The 24,888-nt window shown below is 53.6% G+C and overlaps 1 protein-coding gene across 3 annotated transcripts; it reads right to left on the bottom strand.

The window, feature by feature from the left end:
- Positions 1–1,889: 1,889 nt before the first annotated feature.
- Positions 1,890–24,852, bottom strand: LOC125624696 (uncharacterized). 3 transcript variants are annotated; one of them, XM_075121240.1, is made up of 9 exons: positions 24,724–24,852; positions 11,415–11,485; positions 9,791–9,853; positions 9,024–9,145; positions 8,535–8,633; positions 7,575–7,740; positions 5,637–5,701; positions 4,871–4,966; positions 1,890–4,356 (listed from the first exon to the last, which is right to left on the bottom strand). In XM_075121240.1, exons 2-9 carry the CDS (start codon positions 11,449–11,451, stop codon positions 4,096–4,098), a joined length of 909 nt encoding a protein of 302 aa, XP_074977341.1. In that variant the 5' UTR covers positions 11,452–11,485; positions 24,724–24,852; the 3' UTR covers positions 1,890–4,095. The 3 variants fall into 3 exon arrangements, with proteins under 3 accessions (XP_074977341.1, XP_074977342.1, XP_074977343.1); XM_075121241.1 differs by lacking the exon at positions 24,724–24,852 and adding an exon at positions 18,102–18,203; XM_075121242.1 differs by lacking the exon at positions 24,724–24,852 and adding an exon at positions 13,691–13,809.
- Positions 24,853–24,888: the final 36 nt, after the last annotated feature.

Raw genomic sequence — 24,888 nt, 5'->3', positions numbered from 1 at the left:
ATAAATGAATGGCTGGGACCCCAGGAGCATCTGCTGAGCTGGCCCAGGGTGGAGTGGAAGTAGAGGGGTCAGGGATATTAGGAAAAACCTTGTTTTGCCAGTAGGCTGCTGTAGATGTTTTTTTCCATCTGCCCTAGAGGGACACTGAATTCCTATAATTCTGCAGCTGTTTTTTTATTTTCTAGAATCCTGAGAATGTGGCGCCATTTCACGTTTCGTCTCTTCCAGGTTTTGGGAACGATTAGGGAGTAAATATCCCTCTTCTAAGGTAACGCCCCAACAGCAGGAACATTCCTGGCTGTAGGGGAAAAGGACACCTGCTGCTCCAGAGCCAGGCTCCTGCTAGCTCCTGAGCAGAAGCTCACAACAGTGGGAAGGGAGGAGGCAGACTGCAAGGAAAGCTTAGCCTGGGGATTGCAAACTATAAGAAGTATCTGTAAAATGCTGCAGGGGATGTTTGTGTGTGTAATTTATGCCAGCTCAAGTATAAACATGAGCATTAAGGCCTGCCAGCAGCTGAGGTCTGCATCCGATGAAGTGAGCTGTAGCTCACGAAAGCTCATGCTCAAATAAATTGGTTAGTCTCTAAGGTGCCACAAGTCCTCCTTTTCTTTTTGCGAATACAGACTAACACGGCTGTTACTCTGACACCCAAACAATGATGACAGGATCTGTTCCTCTCAAAGGCAGTTGTTAGCACAGTGTGAATTTTTCCACTAGCACTAAGCAGTGCCCTGCTTATGATTTGTCATAAGCTAGCATTTGAGGTCTGTAACAAATAAAAGCCCCACCTTTGGGGTCTGTAAACACATCAGAACGAGTCGGCTGTAGACTAGTCTGCAGGAGTCACAGCACAGAGTAGGCAAGGCAGTCATGGGAACAAGGAGTCCTGCACAGAGGAAGGGGCACACTGAAGACTTCAAGGAGTTTGGCTGAAAATAATAACCGAGTCCCCATGCCAGCGAGAGGGAGGTCGCCAGGCACTTCCTAGTTTAGGCTGCAACAGCAATGAAGGGTTTATTGTACACGTCGTTTCAGCCACATTCATCACCCAAGGGCCTGCCAACCACCCTCCCCTACTCCACATCTGCCTTGAGTCACTGTCTCCCTGACCTCCCCAGCACGACAAGCCCTGAAACAGGCTTCAGCCATGGCAGAAGATCGCCTCCAATAATTAAACACGGAGGTTGATAAATATATTTATTTATAACGCCTCTTCAAAGGACAGATTCTGAAAATAGAACAACAGAGTACAACAGTCACAACAGAGCTCATATCTATCATCAGCTATCAGCAATCTCTGCCTTGTGGTTTCCAGCAAACATAATTCAGTCACTTAATCAGTATCAGCTACATTTGGTGCAACAATTGGTCGCAGCAGATTCTTTTAGACACAGACTAATCCCGGATTAAAAACATGGCTAGAATGAACAGTCCCTTACGATCCTGGTTCTACTTTTATTAGTCACCCTTTAGACAGTAAAGACTCCGGGACTGGCAAACAGGCTCCTAAGACATATGTGCCACTTTTAGATGAACGCTGTTTCCTTGGGAAAGATTCTAGAGAAGAAATATGGTGTTCCTAATTTAGCCCACCCAGGTAGGAGACATTCCATCATCAGTGTGGTTATAAGCTAGTTATTGAGGTCAATGCTTAGAAAAGCTACATTGCAAGCAGGTCACTACCCCAGGTGGACTTTGCTGGTGCCTGGATTTATGGCAGGATTTTCTGCCCTTTCAGAGGCTTCTTCCACCCCATCATTCTTATAGCTAGATGCATGGGCAGTGGGTGAACCACAGGCTCGGGGAGGATAGCCCCTGACCTGGCCCACCCCTTCTGCCTGAGGACCTGCTCCTCCCACCCTCCTTCCCACCCCGAAGCCCAGAGCCACCCCCACCAGGCTGCCGGAGCTGGGTGGCCCCAGACACCCCAAGTCCCAGCTGCCCTAGCCCCAGTGGGCTTCCCAGAAGAGCAGCAGCCTGCCTGAGCTGGGGCCAACTAGCAGCAGGAGGGGGTCCCAGGGCAGAGCATGGGCAGGGCCACGCGGGGATGTTGGAGAGGCACAGCATTCCCCAGCTTATTATCCGCACCGCCCACGTAGGATGTCATTCATTCCAGGTAATCCAAAATCTCAGACTAGTAAAGTCACACGGCCGTAGCCCCAGGGTGCTTCACTTTGTTTGAAGTCACACAGTCCTACGGGTTTTTGGCAGGGAAGTGGGCAGCTTTGCAGCCTGCTTAATGCACAGGCTGTGTGTCTGCTCTGTTCCCCTTTGGATTTCACAGGGAGAGGCACAATCATGGGGGTTTAAGGTTCATTAAAAACACAAGGTTCCAAAAAGAAACTAACCGTGGAAGTTAAAATAAGGCTTAGAGGTCGTGTATGGAACTTGGAAACAGCAACCTATTGCTATTCAGAACTACTCCTACGAGCTAACTTCAATCAATCAAAGAATCAGATACACTAATACCAGCCAACATTCAAGTCAGCTGGGCCAGTGACTGCCAGCAGCGCGGCTGCCACCTCAGAGCAAGTTAAGGTCAGACTTGTGCTCTCTGGCCTATGGAGGGTGGTGAATACGTACAGCTAGGGGAACTGGGGAACTACCACCTTCAGGGGTCAGCGGGGCCATTGATTAGTCCCTGATGTGGGGCAGCGTTTACCAGGAAGCTGGGAGACTGGCCTAGCCTCAGGAGATGTTAAGACAGGAGGTTCTACAAGCTTGGCCGTTAGGAAGATGCCAATGATTTCAGCCAGCAGCTCAGGCCAGTTGGTTTACTGGCTAGGGCAGCTCTTGGGTTAGGAACCCAAGGGTGTGTCTACACGTGAACTGCAGCAGCTCCACTGTAGCACTTCAGTGCAGACACTAGCTATGCCAACGGGAGGGGTCTCCGCCTCCCCGAGAGACAGCAGTTATGGTTGAGGGAAGGACTCTTCCAGCGACCTAGCATTTTCTACACAGGGGTTAAGTCGGCAGAGCTACGTCTCCCAGAGGTGTTTTTCACATCCCTGAGAGACGTAGCTATGCCAGTGTAAGCGCCCAGTGTAGACCAGCCCCAAGTCCTGCCTTGCCCCCTCTAGCAGCATGTTCCCTTGGTTAGCAGAGGCACCTTAGCATAATGGAAAGCTCTCCCTGCTCGGATACTCCCATTACAGTGTTTTCCTTCCATGGGGGAGGGCTGGGGTGTGTGCAGCAGAGGACTGTGATTTCCCTCGGACACCGTCCCTGCTACACAGACAGCTGCTTTACATACAAACAAGAGGCGTGCACGGTGGCAGAGTAATTCACAGAGTCCCCTAGTGGCTGGAGCTTGCCCTCTGTACCCCCAGAGTCAGGAAGAGGTGCTGGTGCTCAGAAGGGAGGGGGGTTCACTGTGGGCTGCCCCTCAGCAGCTAGCCAGCTCCTAATCCGTTCTGCACAGACAGCGCACTCAGGAGTCAGTCCAGCGAGCAGCTGACATCACTCCTGTGGCTAGAAGGAAGCATGTGGCACAATGCCTCCCCTCTCCCCAGGTCCGGGAGCCCTACATCCATCCCCATGGCCACTAGTTTCCACCCTCCCCTGGATCAAATTGGAGAATCCACATGGGAGAGACTAAGGGTCTGTCTACACTGTAGTAGGACACCTGTGGCTGGTCCGTGTCAGCTGACTCAGGCTCGTGGGACTCAAGGTGCGGGACTGTAAAATTCAGTGTAGAGACTGGGCTTAGGCTGAAGCCCAGGCTCTAGGACCCTCCCACCTCCCAGGTCCTGGAGTCATCTGACAGGGGCCAGCAGTGGTGTTTTACTGCAGCGTAGACACACCCTACTGGTTCAGTCAGCTGCACTCACTGGGGTCTGTATTTCACAAACACCCATGGGTGCTAGCCACTAACTTCCGTGGGGCTAGCCAGGCCCACACAGAGAGGAGAAGGCCTGCGGTTTCCAGCGACCTCCCTTCCTGTGATGCTGATTCAATAGATGGAATTTTCTAGCCAGCCTTAGCTGAATTTAAGAGGTACAGAAACCCTAGATCTTGTGCCAGTTTTAGCCAATATAGTGTATGCCCCTGAATCCTTCCCTAGTCAGCCTACGGAGCTCAGAGGATCATTGCTTAACCCTGAAGGAAAGTGGAGAGACTGTAATGCATGACAAGACCCACACCACAGGCCAGGAGTTTCAGGAGTGGGGCCAGAGCCACCTGCCCAGCGCCATTGAAGTGCACGTTGCCATCCAGTTTCAGGCAGCTAGTTTTAGGGGTAGCTTGGCAACATTCCTGGTAACAGAGGGCTGCTGCTCCTCTGGCACAGACTGGGCTGGCGGTCTTGCAGACTTTGCTACATCCAGCCACGTAATTTGAGCCAGTCTTCTTCATCTGCAGGAAGGAGACAGACATTAGCAGTCTTGGGCTTTAGCACCCCTCTGGGTTCTTGCATTCTTGTTAATGGGACCAACTCAAACCCCCAGGCCCATCCTCCTGGTTCAGAGGCAGAGGATGCACAGAGTCAGCTTTAACAAAAGCTGCAGTGCCCATATCACTACCCTAGTTGAGGCGCTTGTTGGAATCTCCAAGAGGTCAAGGACAAAGAGAACCACAGAGACTCAACTACTCCCTGCCCCAGGTGTTTGTCCCAGGGAAGTTTGCTGTCGATGACTCTGCTTTAGCTGCTCTGACTCCAGAGCTGTCAGGATGGCACAAGATCCACAAACATCTCTATGCTGCAAGTGCTGACAAGAGCCCAGCACCAGCTGTGAAACGGCAGCACTGATGGAGCAATGTCAGACGGAGCGGAGACCTGGCCTGGAGCCCTTCAGTCCTGCTCCATTCACAACTCTAGTTAAGAGGCACAGCTCAGGGTGGTTAAAGAATTGCCAAACAAGTCCAGTACCTCACAGAAGTTGTATCCAACGATGCATTCAGCAACAGACTTCTGGCCTTTGAAGCATCCAGCTCCCTTACAGGAGAAGGTTGTGCACACTTTCCCCTACAAGACAGCCACGAAAAGCACTGTGAACACCCATCACTCCAGAGAGCAGAGCTACCACAACAAGGTCTGACATTTGAGTCACTTTCCTTTTGCCTGGTCATTATGAGACACTTGTGTGAGGAGCTAAAAGTCACACAGGGAAAGCAAGTGGTCCCAGGGACCCCAGGATCAGCAGATTGCCCTCCAAGAGCCAGGTGGCTGTTGGGCAGTGACTGGCACTGTACAGGCAGTTCCAGCAAGCCCAAATCTTCATTAACAAGACCACCTTTCAGGGGCTGGCAGCCACATTTTACAACATTCACTGACACTCCAAATACAGAAAGATCAAAGAAAAATCAACTCCCAACACCCAAACTTCACTAAAATTGCACCCTAGCTGGCAAGTGCCAAACCCTCCTCTGCCTCCACCCTCATGGAGGGGGCTCTGCAGGGTTCCATGGAGATAAGCAAACTCCCAGCCATCATCTGGGAATCTCTTCCATGCATCAGAGGACTGAGATGAAAGGGTCCTGTTATGGGGGTAATGCATGGCAGTTCGAGGGGGGGGGGGAGAGAGAGAGAGAGAGTGTGCGCGTAACAGTTCATGGCAACGCTGCTCAGCGTAGGATTCCCACTGGTGCATGCCTACACAGCTCTGCAGTCTGATCATGCTGGAGGCAATACTTACATTCCTGGGAGGGGGCTTCATGGTGGTAGTTGTGGGAGCTGGAGTGGTGGTGGGCGGCAAGTCACCTGAAAGAGACACGAAAGGAGTCTGGTGAGACAGAGCCATGCCCTCCTGCTACTCTGCATATCCATGTAGCCTTGGGACCCAGGTCTAGAATCCAGAACACGGCCAGAGACTGACACGCCCCAGTGGAAGCCGCTAGAGTCATTTTAACATGGGGATTTACATTAGTGCACTTCAATACAGGAGACAGGTATTCAGCAGCCTCATTCCAGAATGTGAACCACATCTGTTACTTCTCCCCAACCCCTGCTCTCCCTACCAAAGCTCAGGTGTGTTTGGTGCCTAGGAACTGCCAGGGCAGGCCAGGCGTCTATCTAGCCCAGTATCTGGTCTGACAGCACCTTGGAGACAAATTCAAGAAACCCCCACAATGGACATCTGTGAAATGTCCCTTGTAGGCAGGTTATTTCTTCCTCCAGTAAGGATTGTTCCCTGCCCCAAGCCCTTCTATTTTTTGCCCCAGCTAATGGAACTGTGGATGTTTTCATCATCCAGAGAAGTGTCTAATCCTTTGAGAAAAAGTCTTGTCACATTTTTGGACTCTGACATCTTTTGACAGCGAGTTCCACAGTTTAGTTAGTGATCATTTGGTCACGAGTTTCACCTTGGCACAATGGCAGTGAGTGGTCTGGGGAGTGGCTGAGTGAGCCAATCACACTCCTAATGGGAATCTGAACAGGTGGCTAAGTCCAGCTATGGGCCTGCGTGCCCCCCAGGACCCAGCAGAGCGGAGCCACTCCCAGGAAGGAGACCTGGAATTCACCCAGCTTGCGGGCCTGAGAAGAACGGAGAAGCAGGAAGTGCTGCATGATCCCGACAGTGGAAGAAGAGAGAACTAGTTTGTTTACCCCTGTGGGATGGAATGAGGGAAATCAGGATACGTGGGAGGCTCTCGAGGGGGCGAATGGGCGACTGTGATGCAGCTAGAGGAGGCAGCAGTAAGAGAAACCCCAAGTGCATGCAGGTGAGCCACCACGACAGCTCTGCCCACTCCACCAGGGCTGCGAGACCCTACAGCCTGTGGGTATCAGGCTTTCCTGCCAAGACATTGCAGGATGGCTTTTCCAGAGAAAGCACCATCAGAGAGCTACAGTGCTCCTAGGAATCCGGTGCCTGGCCTTCGCGAGCGATCGTAATTCAGTTAGTTATCCTGCAAGAGGCCTTCCTACGGAATCCCTCTGGCCGAACCAGAGCCGTCGGGAGTCCAAACCCCCACAAGCACCAGAGCCAGCTCCTGAGCCAGACTCTATGGCCTGGATGGGTTCTACGCATGGGAGGGACAGGCACCCATCCCTGCTACCCATGGCTCTCTTTGGAAGTGGAGGGTCTAGATGCCTCTGCTGTTGTGGCTTGTCTCCAGAAAAATGTGTTGGATGGAGACTGCTGTCACGTAGGAACTTCAGCTACTCTACGGCCCCTACGGGCTTCAGAGCCCCCGCAGGGATAGACTCTGATCCCGCACCACATGCACAGAACCCAGCACTCAAGGTGAAGCTCCCTTAGTTGTTAGCAGCACAGAGCCTATGACTTTCATGAGAGCAGATCTGACAATCCAGCAGAGGGCCGTGATCACTGCCATGCATCAGCCAAAGGGCAGGGGAAGATGGTGAGAGTACAAAATAAACCCACTCCTCCACTCAGGTGGCAGGTGCCCCAGGCCCACCCCACCATTCCAGCCCTTCTCCTTCTGCCTTAGAGAAACAAAAGCCACAATGCAGGTAGGGCCCTACGTGAGAGACAACACACGTCAGTCTCTGGCCATGTGCAACAGAATGAACCCTTCTATTTGCTGCAGGGAAACAAAGTCTCTTGCTGGGAGTGAGAAGCCCAGTGCAGGTGGCCAGTGGGCCAGGCTGTTCCCAGCAGGCGGGTTACCGTAGGCGGTGGCATTGAGTTGCAGGCACTGGGATGAGTTGCAGCACTCCAGGATGCACTTGCTCATGCTCACGCTGCCGTTGGTCACACACATCTCGGTGCCGTTCCCGCTCCCGCACTCGCTGCTGCACTTGGCTGTGTAGTTTGTGCTGTTGAGACGATAGAGCTGCAGGGACAAGGGAAGAGCCAGAGCCATGTACTCGAGATGCTGACAGCCACACTTGGCCCACACACCCAGCACTGGTTTAGGGGGCGGTGGCTGGCAGAGCCACAGAGCTCATGGTGTGGGGTGGGCTCATCTCTGCACTCCCCCATGCCACTGAGAACAGCCTGAAAAACTGCACCAGGGATTGCTCTGGGCATGCTGGAGCCAGGGGGACACACCGCGATACAGCTGACAGATGGCTGACAGCAAGGAAAAATTGGCAAGCTCTAAGGCCAGCTAGTTCTATCCCAGGGAGCAGGTCATGGGAGACACCAGGCTGCTCCTGCGAGCACTAAGCAAAGGGCAGGTTTAAGAACACAGGAGACAGGATGGAGTTAAGGAGGAAAGGATGGGGATGGGGAGGGGATGGACAAACCACAAACCAGGGTTAGGAGAGAGCGTGACAAAAAACAGTCAGAGCAGGAATAAGTGACAGACTGTGCAAAAGGACAAGAACAGGAGCTGGGCACAGGTTTATAAGCTCTGGGGTTACCAGGCAATAGGCTGGCGAGGAAGGGAAATATTGTGACTCACATTGCATCCTCCTCCCCTGCCTCCAAAACACATCACAGCAACCCAGGGCTTGGGAAGCTTCTATGATCTCCCTCCCCTCCTGCAGGCAGAGCCGAGACATCAGACAGGATGCTCTCCCAGGGTCTAGGAGTGCTGCACCCAGGGCGTTAATGCGAGCAGCTCACTCATGCAGGGAGCAGCAGAGGTGACTGGCACAGTGCCCACCCGGAGAACTCCCCTACCTCACAGTGAGACTCATTGTGGCAGGTCGCGGTGTCATTGGCATAAGCTTCCTCCTCGTAGCATCTCTCTCCAGAGCACTGAAAACTCTGGCAGGTGATCTGCGGGAAGAGCACACACACTCCGAGGGCACCTCTCTCACTACAGACCTGCCCATGGCAGCCCCACGCTGGCAATGCACCCAGCAGAGCTCCTCTTGGCTGTCATTTGCTCTGGCCTTGCAGATCACTCACTGCCTCTGGGAGCGTCTGCTCAGCTACCCTAGGATGGAATCTGTGGGCTCATGCAGCACCAAGAAATCCAGCTTTGGGGGAAGCCTTAATTATCAGCTAGGATAGCTTCTTATCAGCCACCCCCAGGAGCTCCTGCCCTCCCAGCAGAGCCGCAAAGGAACTCTGCTCTTCTCTCACCTCCCCACTCACACCCCTCCCGCCCCTTTGGGCTCCTGGCAGAAACCCTGGACACTATTTGACCGAAGGCAGTTTCCTTACAGGTGTGTCTTCTGTCCCATTAGCAGAGTAGTTGGAGACCATACATGTGCTGGAAATAGGGGAAGTCTCTGGAACAGAGGGGGTGGTATCGAAGAAAGACACGGCAGGAGGAGGGCTCGTCTCTGGAAGGTAGAAGGTTTCCAAGTGATAAGTCATCAGGAGGGAAACGTATCTTGTGCTCATAACAAGTTGAGAGCTAGGTGTCCAGAAAAGCTGCAGCCCTGCCCTTGCATAGCATGCTGCCTGAGGGGCTGTACAGAAATCGGCAGGGAAATCATGTGTGGGATATGGAAGGTACCAGAGGGGAAATACTCTAAATGTGAGTGTCTGGGGAGCCAGAGATGACGTGTGGACAACACTCCATTGCATGACTACTAGCATCAGCGATAAACCCATGGCTGATTTTACAGTTCCTCCCTCACCGCTGGGACCTCCACTGAAGGGGTGAGCCTGGCCCCATAACCCTGCTCACCAGTGACACTTTGCCTAAGGAGAAGTCTTTCCTAGAATTAGATCTGCATCAGAAGGGAACAGGCTGGTAGCTGGGGAGGCAGGTTAAATCTGGGTTTCCTGGAGCTCTAGCAGCTGCATGGAGAGAAGAGCTTGGCACACAAATCAGAAACGCTGAGATTTTTCCTATGTGTGGTTTCCCTTTTGCATACGCATCTCGGACAGGGGGGGGGGCAAGCGTCCAAACAAAACCACCTCTAAAGCAGTTTCCTCAAAAGGCACCTAGAGTTCTCCCCATTGGCCAGTCTGCACCTCACCTGCTGATTCAAGAGGATTCCGAGAGCTAAGATGCAGAGTCAAAATGCAGAGCAGGAGGAAGCCTGGAACAGAGAGAGGAGATTGCACAGTGCTGAGCTTGTAACACCTGCTGCCAGAGTTACTCTACTGCAGAATACGCTGCACTAGGGAAGTGTCAGTGTTCTCACACTTGGGCTCCAAGGCCAAGTCATTTTGAGTCACTGGCTTTAAAAGTCCTGGCAGAAGGGGGTGTCTGGGAGGCACCTCTCTCCTACCCAGAGAAGTTTGCATGGGGCCCTGTGCATGGGGGGAGGGAGGCTCACCCTTTGGAGTCAGCAGGCACAGCGGGTGCGAGCAGGAAATGCTGCAGGACCCTGACCGTGGCCTGGAGACAGCAGCTTTAGCTGGAGAGCCAAACTCCCTCCTCTTGCACAAACCCCTTAGAACTGACTGTCCTTGGACGGCTCTCTTCCCAATTCACTATTTTTGCTCAATAAGAAGACTAATTAATCACTTGTCAAGACAGCGTGAAGGGCTCCCTGAATCCAGGACTGACACCTCCAGGATAGCCCCAGTCCCAGACAAATGCCCTGTGGAGGGCAGAGGGAGCATGTCACAGACACAGAACAGCAAGGCTGTATTCACTGCTGGGGTGAGCTGTAGGCATCGCACCGTTTACAGGAAATGTCACCAAGGCAGCAGCGTCTGCTTCTAGTAACTGAGCAGGATGCAGCCCTGAGCCCTGGGCCATCGATTCCCAGGGGGAGTGCACTGTGCAGGCAGGGGGAGTGAATACCCTGCCATTCCTCATGCCACACGACACAGCCATTGTCTAGAACTGTAAGGGCCCAGCTGAGCCATGAGAGGATGTTATTTGTGGGCCCTTTGAGAGGCCAGAGGAAGCAGCTCTCACCAGCCTGGGCACAGCCTGGAGAGCAGAGGCGCCAGCATGGCAGAGCATCACAAATCTTCAGCACAGCAGATGACCCCTCGTCGCACTGCTGAGTTACCAGGGCAGGAGGCGGGGCTGCCTGGTCCCGTGATGCGAGGGTGCTCTGGTAGCAGAGCCTCTCCCACAGCACTCGGGGAGCTGCCTGCTGTCGCCGAGCTCCCTGGCAGTCACACCCCCACTGACAGCTGCTCCCGCCACAGTGCGTCAGTGGGGCTCACCCCGGCACGCCCACATCGTCACACGGGAGCGTGCACACGGCGGCTGCGTGTGGGGCACCCGCTGTCACAGGGTGCGGGAACAGCAGGCTGAGACTGTAGCTTAAATCACATGGCCAGAGGCTTTGCGCAGTACCTGGGCCGCTGACCACACGCGGAGGCCACTGGTCTGGGACAACACTAGTGCCAACTCCGCAGTAGGTACGCCCTGTGCTTTCATCTCTCCCCCAAGAACGCCCCTTGGAGGCAATTCGGCTTCCACGCTGCCTTATTCCTCCCTTTTGCACTGCGGGCCACATGTCCTGTGGTGAGACTGGGTTTGGTTCGTTAGTTCCAGCACCAGCTACCGAGCGGCCAAAGCAGCCTGAAGGCAGACGTCTGAGGGGGCAGGGGAGGAATATTTTATCATTTAGCAGGTTTGCTTTTAACAGGCTGGGATCGTCACTGACACTTTGCTCCTGAAATGAAGTCACTTACCTCGGCCTGGAGCAACCCGGCATTCCCAACTTGCCATCTTCAGCCAGGGAGGCGCTCACACCAACAGAACCCTGGGGGCAGGGAAAGGAAGACAGAGTAAGAGCTGCAGCTCACTGCCGTGGGACCCAGCTGTGAACGTACTGCACCCACGAGACAAACTGTTCTGGACCGACCAGCTGCAGCTCCCTGCGAGCCATACAGCTCCAAGGCCAGCGGCATTCCCGTTTATACTTTCCTGAGAGGGCAATTCAGAGCATCTCAGGACCTTGTCAAATTTCAGAAACTCTCCAAGACTGGCAGTGGTCCTTCCCCCGTGGAAATTCCCCAGGTCGTGTGTTTAGAACATGAAGGAATTTGGGCCAGTGAAGCGCAGGTCTGGCCTCTCAGTTGTCTTGTGGTCAGCTCTCCTCATGGGCCTCATTATCTCCAGCAGGGTCCAGCACCTGCTGTCCCACCACTCGCCAGAGCATCATGTGGGAGAACCAAGCTCTCCTTTGACATTACACTCCTAGTCCTTGTGCCTGAGCCTGCCCCACATGGCGAGTGCGTTGCACAGTCCAGTGACACCTCTCAGAGGCCTCATTCCAGGTTAACAGCCTCCTTATCTCAATTGACTTTGCCTCTGAACCGAACGACATGCCAGTGTCAGCACGGGGCGTTCTTTCACTGCGTCATTTCGCCAGTCCTCCGGCTCGCTCACCATCTTAAACTGCCTCCCAGCCCTGCCATGGCGCCTAGCCCGGGTCAGCAGCCAAAGCCCCCTGCCCCCTCCAGCAGCTCCACACTGAGAGTGTCACGTCTGCAGCGTGCCGAAGACAGACATAGGGGCACAAGTTTAACATCAGGCTAACGCCGCAAGGAGGCCTAAGCCAAACGGGCAGCATCTGATCTCGTTCAGAAAGAGCTTCCTGTTCCCACTAGACCTGCCACGGCTGCGCTCTCCAGCCTGCTGCACAGAACGGCTGCTGGAGCCAGGGGGCTTCGCCGCTTGGTGTGGATTACGCTGCGCCTGTGGCTACACCAGGGTATTTGCAGCTGGAAGTAGGGTCAGTGCCTCCCTCAGTGATGCAGCTCCACCCGGGGAGCAGAGCAGAAGCTCCCTGCCTGCAGGGGGCACGGGAGAGCGAGCTGGCTGGGCAGCCCTGCTGCACCTTCCCACCTGGGCTCAGGTTCCAAATGGAAGTGCCCCTTGCCGGCCCCTCGGCTCCATTGTCCCCAGGAGCCAGCACAAACTGCTCCTGCAGCCCAGCTCAGCAGGGAGCTTGAGGAGCCAGCTTTGCCCTGATCACAACCTGAGTCCTACATTCAGATACACGGAGGTGCTTCCGGGGACAGTTTGGGGCTGCAGTCTGGTCAGAGAGGCAGCTTTAGCAATACCGGAGAGCTCCCATGGCAGTGGCTGCCAGAGAAGCAGAGCCCTGGCCCTGGGGTATCTACCAGAGATAAATAAGACCCACCCATAGGAGGGCTACACACAGTCACAATTCACAGTGCTGGCTAGTTGGGAGAGTCACCCCAGGGAACAAAAGCAAAACCGTGCGACTTGCAGAGCGAACCCTGGTTAACCCAGCCCATGTCCACACTACAGCCATGGCACTGCAACCAGGCTGCTATAGCACAGATGCTTCTTACAGCGATCAGGGGGCTTCCGCGATTCTGTTGCTGTAAATGGCAGCTGAGTCAACAGTCACACCCTTCCATGGACCTAGCTGCGTGGATACCGGGGGTTAGGTCTGCATGGCTGCGGCTCTCAGGAGTGTGATTTTCACATCTCTGAGTTCTGTAGCTATGTTAGCCTCACTTTTTAGTGTCAGTCAGGCCTCAGAGTTCACACTGCTAGAATGGCGGGGCCAGTGCTCACTGTTCACCAGTATCCGCACAAGGACGGCTCAGCCATGGGCAGGTAGCAGACAGGAATCAGAAATTCAGCCAGAGACCCAGGAGGCCTCCGATTCATCACTCCACTATAGCTATTCTCCAAGGTGCACTTTCGACCAGGCCCTCAAACCCAGAGCTCCCCACCCCTCTCTGGATGATTCTGGCACGGCTCACGCCGGGAGTTCTGCCCTTTCTTCATTTCACCAGACATGTTTAGGGCTAGTCCAGCTTCCCGATCAGCCCTCCTGGGAGACGCAAGTCCCACACTGCCACATCAGAGGGGCAACTCTCCCTTTCGCAGGAGGCTCCAACCTGATCCAGCGTGACAGAGGTGTTCCCAGAAACATGCAGGCAGACTAAGCAAGAACAGGCAGCTCAACTCAGTTCGCCCGGCTCACCTTCGCCCTCACCCCTAGCTCTGCACCCAGCTCCGCTCTCCCTTTGCTGAGTCTGGAAACTTAATTCGGCTTCCCCAGTGGGCTCAAGCTGTCCCTGCCCCCACCTGTGGCTGCTGATGCAGCTCTCGCCTCTCACGCTGCTGCTTCCGCTTCACCCAGGGGCCCTCGTCCCCCTCGCTGGTTTCTGAGCCGAGGGGCAGAACTGCAGGAAATGCCCCTGCCACCACCCTGCCCAGGTGCAGCAACCGGGGCCCTTCCAGTCACCGTGGCAGCCGCAGCAAGTCAACAAGAGCAGAAACGGGCCTCAGGGAGCAGCGCTCCGCTGGGGCGGACGGTCAGAGAATCTGCCCACGTCCCAGAGCTCCCCTCAGCGTCCGCAGCCCCGCGGCACCATGTTAACATCCGCAGAGTGCACAGGCCAGGGGCGCTCCCGCCGGCTCGTCCCAGGGAGAACCACATGGCCCTGAGCTACAGGTATGGTTGCCTCCAGGCCAGCGGGACAGACCTGCCTGGGGCCGGCAAGGCGGTTCCCTCACTCGCGGCCACCACCTCCTCCCCACTTCCCGCAGCCACAGAGGTGGGGGGCTCCCTGCCAGGAGCTTGCACTCAGGTGGCCCATGCTGCATTCTCTTCTTGTGTGGCCAGGGGGGCTCCTCCATCTCTGGGCTAATGACCTAGCCCCTTTCCCCCCTACTAACACCACTGGGTGGGCATTCCTGGACACTGTCGTCCAGCAACAGAGCCACGCTCTGCTTTTAACCTCAGAGGCTGGGCTACATGGAAGGAAGAGCAGGAGTTGGGACTAGATAAACCCTGGGGTCTCTCAGTGCAGATTCTTGTCCTCTGTCACACTGCAGCTAGGGGAGCTGCACAGTGTATTGTGCAAATCCGGGGGGATCGGGTATTATGTTGGCGATTTAGGAATGTGGTGATGACAGAGATTGTTCAGCTGAGCAATATTAGGGCCTAGCAGACGCAGCACTGGAAAGGATGCAGGCTCAGACCTGGAGTCTAACCTCAAATCTGGCACAACCATCATTTTGTTTCCCGTAAGGCTCCCCAAACTCATCAAGGCTGCCATAGCAACCAGCCAGCACCGTCGTCCAGGGGCTCAGAACGAAGTAAACACACATGGGAGCCCCCGTGCAGCTTGGTTGATATAGCGACATTGTGTTTGCTTGAGTCTCACAGGTAATTCGTAAAGCTGCAAACAGACCCGGTGGGCAACGCCTATGGGTTACTGTGCTGATAGGCATCGGGCAGCAATTAGCTTCTTCTATTCAAAATAAAGACGTGAACAGCTGGGAAAGAGGGGCCTCTCTGCCAGGAATGAGTGAGCCTATAACTACAGTGTTAACGGCTCCCACACAGGAAAGGAAGGGGCTGGTGAAATGTCAATTCTGATCCTGCACTCCGCACGCAGGCTCAACCCTCTGAACCCTGCATTAGGGAACAGTCGCCCCATCACACTTCTCTTTGGGCAGAGATGAATCCTTCTAGAGTGAGTACTTGAGAGTGTAATGATCTCATCTTTACCCAGTGGCCTTTATGCAGAAAAACTCCAGAGTTGCTAAGAGCTCTCCCTAGAGGAATCACTTCACCCATCTTTAAAGTGCAACCAGCTCTGAGATACATTTCACAGCAAATAGCATCACAAGAGTCCAGGGCAGCAAGGGAAGACAAGTGCCTCCCTCATCTACGTGAAACTGCAGGAGAGGGGAGTTACATGAACAGCAAGTAAGTATCCGGTCTGCAGTTTGCCAGGACACTGGGATTTACATGCCCCAACTCCCAGGAAAAGTTCCAGTGAGCTTGAAGACAGGAGAGGGCAGATCTTGCCATTTGTTACAGCATCAGTTGAGTTATGGAACACACGGGGCTTGCATCTGGGTTCCCTTCAACCCTATGGACCAACAGAATCAGCAGCATAACTCTCCCCCTCTCTCCTGAATAGCTTACTTTACTTTTCACCTTTCTCCAACTGCCAAGGCCGCTTTCCTGGTGGATGGGCTGATGGGAGGTCTTGTGCCACGCAAAGCAGACCGGAGCGAAGGTAACAACCACTGAGCACACATACGAGACCTCATCTCTGACACAACAGCTTCATCTTTCACTAGTCTGCAAACCTGATTTAAAGCTCCCGTAACTGACCCTTGGGCCCCAGTTTTAGGACATCGGTAAAATATCAGCTATCAAACCAAACCAGAGGCTCTATGCTGGCCACAAGGGGCCATGGCCCCAGTTTACTTCTCATCCGAAAGACGGCCTTATGCCCAGCTCGCAGGACATTAGTTCAGTTAAACCTGCTGAGTCCCATTCTGGCCCTTCCCGTTTTGTTGCCCCACTGAGAGCCCCTCCTGGAGATAACAGTGCAGAATTCATTAGGTGACAGCACTAGCCCAGAGGCTAAGGGAACCAGGTGCAGGCAGACCATGACAGGCTGGCTTTAGCTCCAGCTCACTGACTGATATTCCCACTTGCCCCATGCAGAAGGCTCAGGTGGGATGTCAGGGGCACATAGGCCTTTTGCCAGTCCCCTGCACACGGGGATTTTCACCTTGAATGGACAAGGGAAAATACTAGCAAGAAAAATGGGCATTTCCAAACACACCCTTCATGGCCCCTTGGGGTTTAGCAAAGAGCAGGGCACTGGGCCTGGTAGTTCTGGAACATTCACAGCGAAAAGAGGCTCCACTGAAGGGAGGGAAACACTTTGGATTGTAAAGAGCTGTACTGTGCTGCCGAAAGGGGAGTACATTGGACTGATGCCACGGTAAACGGCAACATCCCTTCTGCATTCCCCTTCTCAGCGACTGGCACAAAGAGAAGCTGTCTCCCACTGCCCTGGCGTGCCCAAGCCAAGCATTTCCAGGCCAATGATTTTAAGGGTGCCACCTCTGCATGGGTAGCTCCGGATGCAGGCTGCTCAGAGAGGCAACCCAGTGCAGGAATCGTTGCTGCTGAGAGAGCAACACTGGCCAGACACGTGGGCCTGGCATGGAACGACCAGTTTACACACAAAAGCACCTCTGGCCTCTGTGCAATGATGCCCAGATAAAGGTTGGTGAGGCTACACAGGCCCATTGGTCTGATGTAGGACGGCAGCTCTTGTGGGCAGAACTGGTTTATTATCTGGAGGTGCTGAAGCAGATTCCCAGCACCGTCACTCAGTGCATTCTGGGGAGGTGGCACCCAAGGGGCCCCATCAAGCAGCCCTTCAGGGATCACCTTAGAACATGTCCAGATACCTAACTCCTTCCCACCAGGTGTGTGTGTGTGGAACAAAACCATCACCCTCCTACTGCCAGCTCACTCCTTGGAGCACACCTTGGAGCCACGGCTGGTTCTATGGGAAGGGGATGGTTTCCCTACGCTGATTGCAGGGAGCCTAGCACGAGATTTTCTACTGAAAATTATTTATTTATTTATTACAAGTCTTGCTGGTTGCTTCCACCCTGCCCCCACTCATAGCAGGAAGGGGTCACCCCCAGCTTCTAGGGAACCAGGCAAGCCTGTTGCCACTGGTTACAGTTTTATCAGGAGTCTGGCTGTATTTGGCATTTCTCATAAACCCCCAGCTCCTGGAGTCCAGTGATTACATGAGGATCTCAGCTTTCATTTACAGTAAATGTCTAGCCCTCCTGCCTGAGAAAGAAGCTGAAGCTACGACTCCTACAGGCTCAAAGACCAGACAAAAATAAAAAGAACCCAAATTTTTTTAAAAGCTCTTGCTTGTGAAGGCCTGGCTCATCCTTTTTGAGCAGTTAGGGTTGGCAGAACTGCCTCAGGGTAGTCAGAAACATCCACTCCAGCTAGCCCAGACTGCAGCCACTTGTCCAGTATGAATGAGATGGAAGCCAATACCGGGTGAGGTCCCCCTTCCTACGCCATCCTCAGCCTTTGAAACAAGGCTGAACCCAGCAGCTCTTGCATCTGGACCAGGGCAGCAGATCTGGGCCATTCCAGGGTGGAGGCTGGAGCTCACTTCAGGAGGAGAGCAGGGAGCGATCAGATTAACCTTTCTGAAGGAAGGGAGCAAGCTAGAAATCAGCTCTGGGCTCATGCTGAGCCAAGCTCTGTTAGGAGCAGAGTCAGTCAAAGTCCTGGGGCCATCTTCCTGATATACGGCAATGCACCCAGAGGATCTCTGGCACTCTGGGGCTGCACAGCGAGCTCCAGTGAGGAAGCCTGGTGGGGTTTTGACAGCTTTGGTCCCTGCTTCCCCATAGGCTCTTACCAAAAGACCAGCCGCCCCTGAATAACGCACAGAGGTGCTGGAAGTCTCCTTCCTCACAGCCACACCCAGCTCCAGGAGAGATTACAAAGAGTAAGGGTCAGGTCAAACCACCTGAAAAAGGGGGCTTCGCCACAAGGCAGGGCAGGGGAAGGACAGCACATTGCATCAACTCACCCTGCCTGTCTGCTCTCCGCAGCCGTGATCGCCCTGCAGGGAGCCGGAGCGGGGTGCCTGTGCTCGGCAACAATTACTGCCCGAGGTGCACGCAGCACAGGTGCTTCACTCTGGTGGCTGGCAAGCAGCCCCACCTCCCCGCCCAGGAAGAGTGGCTCAAACCATTAGCCAGTGAGAGGTGTTCGTTACCTGCCGCTCCCAGGGATGCAGAGGGCTGCGGGGTCCAGTGGAGGGAGACAGGCACAGCTGTGGGCTGCATTAACCAGCAAGAAAGGAAGTTTCTGAACGTGGACAGCTCACGAGCCAACCTGTGAGACAGCAAAACTCCTGAGGGGCTGCAGGTGGGGAAGGGTCAGGGCCGATTCCCTGTCTCTCAGACAGGTAGCACAGCCAGTAAGTGAGCTCTGTCTCCCTCCACCCCAAGGCCCCAGCAGTCAACAGGAGAGCGAGGGAGGCAGGGAAGGTTCCACATACACTTCACGGGTCCCCGCACAGACAGCTTTACTTCCCTGCCAACAGTAACGGGCATTACGGGATCCACCCTGCCACATGCACAGAGCATGGTGCAAGAGGAGCGGCCAGTTTGCTATCTATTAAATACAGATCTCATTAAACCACCACTTCTCCTGCCTCCGACTCCATCCCCCCTCCGCGGAGTCAGAGGGAACAAGACGGGGGCTACGAAAGAACATCACTGTGCCAAATGTAGCACTTTTCCATATGGGGCAAAGAGACTAGGCTGGGCAGGCAGGCTGGCTCCCAACCCCCCATGCTCAGTGCCAAGGCAAGGTAACCTGCCCTGGAAAATAGCCAGCCCCTGGCTATTTCCAGCACCTACACAGGTTAATACAGCCTCGCTTGGCCTGTAACAAGCAATCTTCTCACCCAGCTACAACCTCTCAGTTATGGACAGGCCAGTCACATAGACGACTCCTCATGGCGACACTTCAAATTCCTTGCACTTGGGAATCCACTGTCAGAGCACCCACGGAACTGGGGAGTCCTCCACACCTGCCAGGGGGCTCTAGGGACAGATTCAGCTTCCTTGGGCACTCAGTCCTGAGCAAAGAGGGCTAGTAAGAGGCACCTACGCGACCATGATTCTAGGATTTAGTGCGGACAACACAGCCAGACATCAGGCCCTGCTCCGAAGAGCTCACCCTCTGACCCACAGCCTCACTCACATCCGGTCGCATGTTCTCTCAGAGGACACATTGCAGAGGAGCTAAAAGGCACCCCCAAGGGCTTAGCAGGTGCAGTTCTCCCAGGGCTCGTTCTAGAGTGGGGCTGGGGACTTCTCATCCAAGGAGACTAACTGGTGGCCCCAGCTGGCTCTCCCCACTTCCATCTGCCTGCCTCCCCACCCAGTGCATGGAGCTCTCCAGGGCTTGTACAATATAAGAACGGCCACAGTGGGTCAGACCAATGGTCCATCTATCCCAGTATCTTATGTTCCAACAGTGGCCTCTGCCAGATGCTTCAGAGGGAATGAACAGAACAGGGCAATTACGGAGTGATCCACCCCCTGTCCCCCACTCCCGACTTCTGGCAGTCAGAGGCTTAGGGACAACAGAGCACGGCTGCATTTCTCATAAAACCCAGAAGTTTAAATATCTTCGTTCACTGGAGACCAGGTGCCATTATCAGGGGCAGCCCCTGGGGACGCCTCCCACATGCACTGCTGAATGTAACCATCAGCAGAGCGAGGAGTACTGGGAACAATTTTTGGCTCTCTGCTCATAGCAACTGTCTGATCCAAAAATGTCTGCTCAGCCGATCCTTTTTCACCAGTCCCCAGCCAGCTCCAGCCTTTGTACACACTGCCAGGGCAGAAGAGGCAAGAGAGGTTGTCCTGACAACCATTAATCACTGTCCTAGGTGCATATGCTATTAGGTTACCTGTTCCCTACTCTGGAGCTGGAGGGGGATGGGTACAGATGAGCCCAATTGCTTTAATCCAAGGTTCTTTGGGGAATGGGAAGGTCTTTGCTGCAGTAGCTTGAGCCATCCCATAGGGGCCGCTGTTCCTAGTACTCTGAGCCTGTGAGATTTCGGACTCAGATTCTTTCAGCTGCCTTGGCAAAATGGTTCTGCAGCCAGCCCAAGGGCAAGCAGGACTCGGTCGTAGCGCTGAAGGCTAGGAATGGAATACGGAGCGGTGAAGCAGAGCCTGTGAAGGAGACTCTTGTACCTTGGCTCTTGCCATCTGATTCTAAAATGCTATTAAGCGCTTGATGAAATCCCCGTACCACTCCCAAGCCCGCAGGAGGCAGGGCTGCCCTGTCCCCGATCACAGATGGTCACTGCGAGTCCGGGACACAGCTAGGATTAGAATTTGTGACCCAGCTCTGCGCTCAGTCCCCATCCCCTCAGAGGGACTGCAGTGCCATTGTGTGTGTTACCAAGAGACGCTTGGCTAAAGCTGGTATTTTCCTCTGCCCTTGGCATGTGACGTGCGGGACTTTCTCTGCTGGATACAAACCTCGCGCTGTTATCCAGGGTTCTGCTGCTTTGACACGAAGGGACTGCAGCAAAGTCCACACAGGGACTGCTCTCTCACCTGCTCCAGCCTGCCCTCCATCAGAAACTACCCTTGCCCCAGCTCAGCTACCGCTAGGATCTGAGCACAGGGGCTGTTGCCTCTTCCCCAGTTCATTTGCAGCCATCTCCCATGCCTGCCCACCCCAACGTGGGAGAACACCTTCACTAGATTTCACTGTCCCTTCAGAGCCAGGAACAGGGCTGGAGTAATTACAGTAATCAACCTGCCCAGCCAGACCCAATTAGCCTTGATTACTCACTCCCTTTCTTCCCAGACCTGCTCAGCCTAAGGAGCTCTGGTCACTGGGATTTTAACGTAGCAAAATGAGTCAAACAAGTGTCTTATTAGGATCCAGGAAGTGAGCGAAGCCCGCCCACTGCTAAAGGATCCCCCCCCAGCCTAAGAGGGGGGTCCACAGGACCTCGAAAACCAAATAATTACGGGGGACAACTAATGAACAACAGGGACAGGAGTGCGGTCAAAGGGTCAAAAGAAGGGAACCAGACGGGGACACGGAGCAGAGAACCCTGGACAGCGCCCACTGCTCCTTGAAGGCATCAAGGGAGTCAGTGGACGCCGCCCAGAGGAACTCTGCCCGGAGGCGTGAACGGATGGAGGATCGGAAATAGGCCCCACAGTCACAGGAGACTCCATCGGCCAACCTCCTCCCCCTGGTTTTATAGGTGGCCACTTTAGCCAGGGCCAGGAGAAGGTTGACCAGGAGATCCCGTGACTTAGTGGGGCCACGGACAGGGAGTGCATAGATAAGGAAGTGAGGGGAAAAGTGCAACCAAAATCTTAACAAAATATTTGTGAGGAGCCGGAATAGGGGCTGCAGTCTGGCATACTCCAGGTAGACGTGCGCCAGGGTTTCCCTCACGCCGCAAAAGGGCAGGTGTCCGGGATTGGGGTGAACCACGCCAAGTACATGCCCGTGCTCACAGCCCCGTGAAGGAGCTGCCAACTGATATCCCCAGCAGGCCTCGGGACCAGGGTGGAATATAGGCCGGCCCACCGGGGAGCCAAACAAGTGTGCCTGGCAGGCATAGGAGCCCATGGGAAACCCTGTACTTGCTGCAGGGGTAGAATACAAGCCCCATCTGCTTGTCTCAGGACAGCAGTACTCCCACCTCCTAGGAACATGCTCTATAGTGATTCTCCATAGTCCTGCCTCACCTGTGAGCACTGGGCTGCAGCTAATCACTGGTACAGTCTTGCTCTGCACTTCCCCCTAGGGCAGCTTGTGTCACCAAGCTAGGGGGCAGAAGCACACTGGCGGGAGAATGGGCTGAGGTGCCATCTCTGGGGTTCAGCTCTCTGGGAACAGCAGCAGCTCATGTCCTGGCATTTCCTGATGGAGACACCCCTACAGGGAGACTCTCCTCTCCCCCCCCCCCCCCCCCCCCCCCCCCCCCCCCGGGAAGTATGAACTTTCCCTGTTTGTCACATACTGATCCAGCCCATCAGGCCAGGCAGTGCCAAATCGAGTGTGACCCTCCACTCTAGCCATGTTCCCTGTAATCCAAAATGGGTTTGGTCCTTTCCAGCCATTCATTCTGCTGTGAGCTGGGAGGCGACAGAGCTGCCCATTCAGCTTGGCGTGAAGCCTGTTTCTCTTAAGCACAGTATGTGACTATTCTCCCTGTTTCAATGGAAAGCAACACAGCAGGGGCAGCTGCGTACACTGTGGCATCAGAGAGGAAGGCCAATGTTGCCAGTTTTGTTTCTATTGGCCCAAGGGGGGGCAGCACATCATTCCATATTAAACACACAGATATTAAGGGTTCCTGTTTCAGGATCAATACTGGATGTATTTTAAGAGGGGTTAGCACCCAAGATTAGGGAATTACTCCATTCAACCATGTTCCAAATAACCTGGAAGTTAAGCTGTGCATATTCATTGCCTGAGACACCATGGGGCACCTCACTGGCTTAACCACACCTCCTCCTGCAGTTTCCAAGTTTCCTCTAGGACAGAATCCTTTTCCCCGTGTAACTGAGGGACTTTGCTCAGACCTGCTCCAAAGCCTGCTGAACCGCCTGACCTTTCCCCAAATATGAGAGTTTTACAAGGGATGGTGAAGCCTGAGCACTCACTGAGAGCAGCTTTCAAACTACATCCTCGCATAAGGGTTTGAGATCTGCACTGTACTGTTACCTCATCCAGCAGCTAGATTCTAGCCAAGTACCAGAGCAAGCCAAACCACACATGCAGCCAATCAACACCAGGAACTTCAAACACAGGCCTGCTGTGCACGTAGGGGAGAAAGTTACAAGTTTCTGCAGGAAATTCTCAAATCAATTTGAGAATTCTGGCTAGTCCATAAACAGAGTGATGAAACTGCACAAGTTACATGCTAGAGACAACTGGCCTGGATCAACTTCCAAGACAGTGGCTGGGGTGCCCTCTGCTGAATAATTCTGGGACTTGCTGAACTGACACTGGCTGGCAGATTGCATATTTGCATAATGATGCCACTTTGCCAGAGAAACTGCAGAGCCGACTGTCACAGTTCAGGGCCACTGTACCTGTATTTCCTTCCTAAACAGACCTGCCCACTCTCTCTTCAGAGACAGCTAACAGTGTAATTGGTACAGTTACAAGTGCCACATGGGTCTCTCTATGCAAGCCTACTGTATTCCTAAGCAATACAGAGAAACAATACAAATAGTGAAAGAACCCACACATATGCTAATAAGCTTACCAGGGGTCCCTCCACACCTAAATCCTAACATGTCCCCAAGCCCTCCTTCAAATCCTAACACAGGGAATTTTTTGTGGTCACAGCCTCAGCTCAGAACAAGCACATTAATAACATGTTCAGTTTACCCTTTATACAGGTCTGGAAACTCCAGACGAAAGACCCCTGTAGCAGGTAATTAGCATACAATGGATCCTTCTCCCCAGGCCTTATCTTCAAAAGCTTCACCTTGGAGGGGAGAATGTGCTGTTCCCTCACCCCAAGGTATTTCCTAGGAAATCCACTTCACATGTAAAACACCTCTGAATGTGCCAATCCCTTCCGGTGAGGACATTAGTCTCCTCTCCCTTCTAAAGAAGTGCCCACCAATCACAATCACACATAAATATTTGCATTTCCAATACAATATCCCCCAAAGGTACTAACCCTAAGTAGGGTTTAACTTCATTCAATAACGTTTCTTCAGGGTGTTGTCAGCCTGTCACACTGACACCCACCTTTGCTCTCTGGGAATGGAACAAGGAATTGAGGTTAGTTTGGGACCTTCTATTGTGTCTTCCTCATTTCAATCTGCTACCATACTCAGACAGCAATCGCCCAACAAAAACACACCACCAGTCCCCAAGGAAAACCCTATGTAGAGGTTCAGACACAGGGTTAGCCTTACTGAACATGGGGTTTAATCAAGTTTAATCAACCTGATGCAAGCCACTTTATCAAGGAGAGACTACGCCCCCCCTTGCATTCTCTGCTTACCCTCCCCGAGGGCTAGATGAGAGATTTCTTTTTTCTCCTCATGGACATACACTGTTTGAAACAAACACTCGACCACCAAATTATTGACCTGGGCTCTCCACATTGCAGGAGAGGTTAAAGCTGCCTCATCCCCTCAGCCCCTTACATTATTCACTCCAAGCAAACCCCTGCCCAGCCTCCTGCATCTCCCTCCTCAGTTCAAGCAGCTTTACAGTACTCTGACAGCACAGTGCTCAGGAATGGGCTGATGCTAACACAGCTTTGAGCCAAACAGATGTAGCGCGACGCAGAGATTCAGCATGTTCCATTTCCCAACAGTTCATGTTAGATGTTCAGGAGCAGCAAGACTAAAAAGGAACCTACACACTTGACTCACACACTGCCATTACTGTGGTTAATATACTACAACAAGGCTGGAGGTTGTTTTCTTGCAGGACAAGGTCAAGGGGACCACCTAACCACCTCAAGTGCAGAAGCCTCCAGACACTCACTCCATTGCAGCAGATGCTGTCATGTTTTTGATCAAGAAAGGGAGGGAAAAAACTCAAGAATGCTGATAAAACTGGAAACTCCCTTTCACACTACCTGCTGCTGCTCTTCATTTTCCTGCAGTGCCACTCACCAGTAGCTCACCAGCTTCTTAGCACCCAATTCCTCCTACAGTAACTGCATGGATAGAAACCAGGACTGAAAGGGAAAACAAGAGTCTTATTCACATGGCTCAGTTCAGAGTCCTGTGGACCTAGTGCTCACTTTAACTTGGGATGTTCACGGGTGGTTTTTAAAA

The sequence above is a fragment of the Caretta caretta genome, chromosome 19 (assembly GCF_965140235.1).
Source record: "Caretta caretta isolate rCarCar2 chromosome 19, rCarCar1.hap1, whole genome shotgun sequence".
Lineage (NCBI taxonomy): Eukaryota > Metazoa > Chordata > Testudines > Cheloniidae > Caretta > Caretta caretta.
This window is presented reverse-complemented; position numbering and strand designations above follow the sequence as displayed.

What these genes read in the sequence shown, in the direction of transcription:
- LOC125624696 (XM_075121240.1), bottom strand. Translation starts at nt 11,451, where the DNA reads ATGGCAAGTTGGGAATGCCGGGTTGCTCCAGGCCGAG. An exon ending in ACAATGAGTCTCACTGTGAG is followed by an intron (nt 7,741 to 8,534) that starts GTAGGGGAGTTC and finishes TTGTCCCTGCAG; the next exon opens with CTCTATCGTCTCAACAGCAC. An exon ending in TGAAGCCCCCTCCCAGGAAT is followed by an intron (nt 4,967 to 5,636) that starts GTAAGTATTGCC and finishes GCTGTCTTGTAG; the next exon opens with GGGAAAGTGTGCACAACCTT.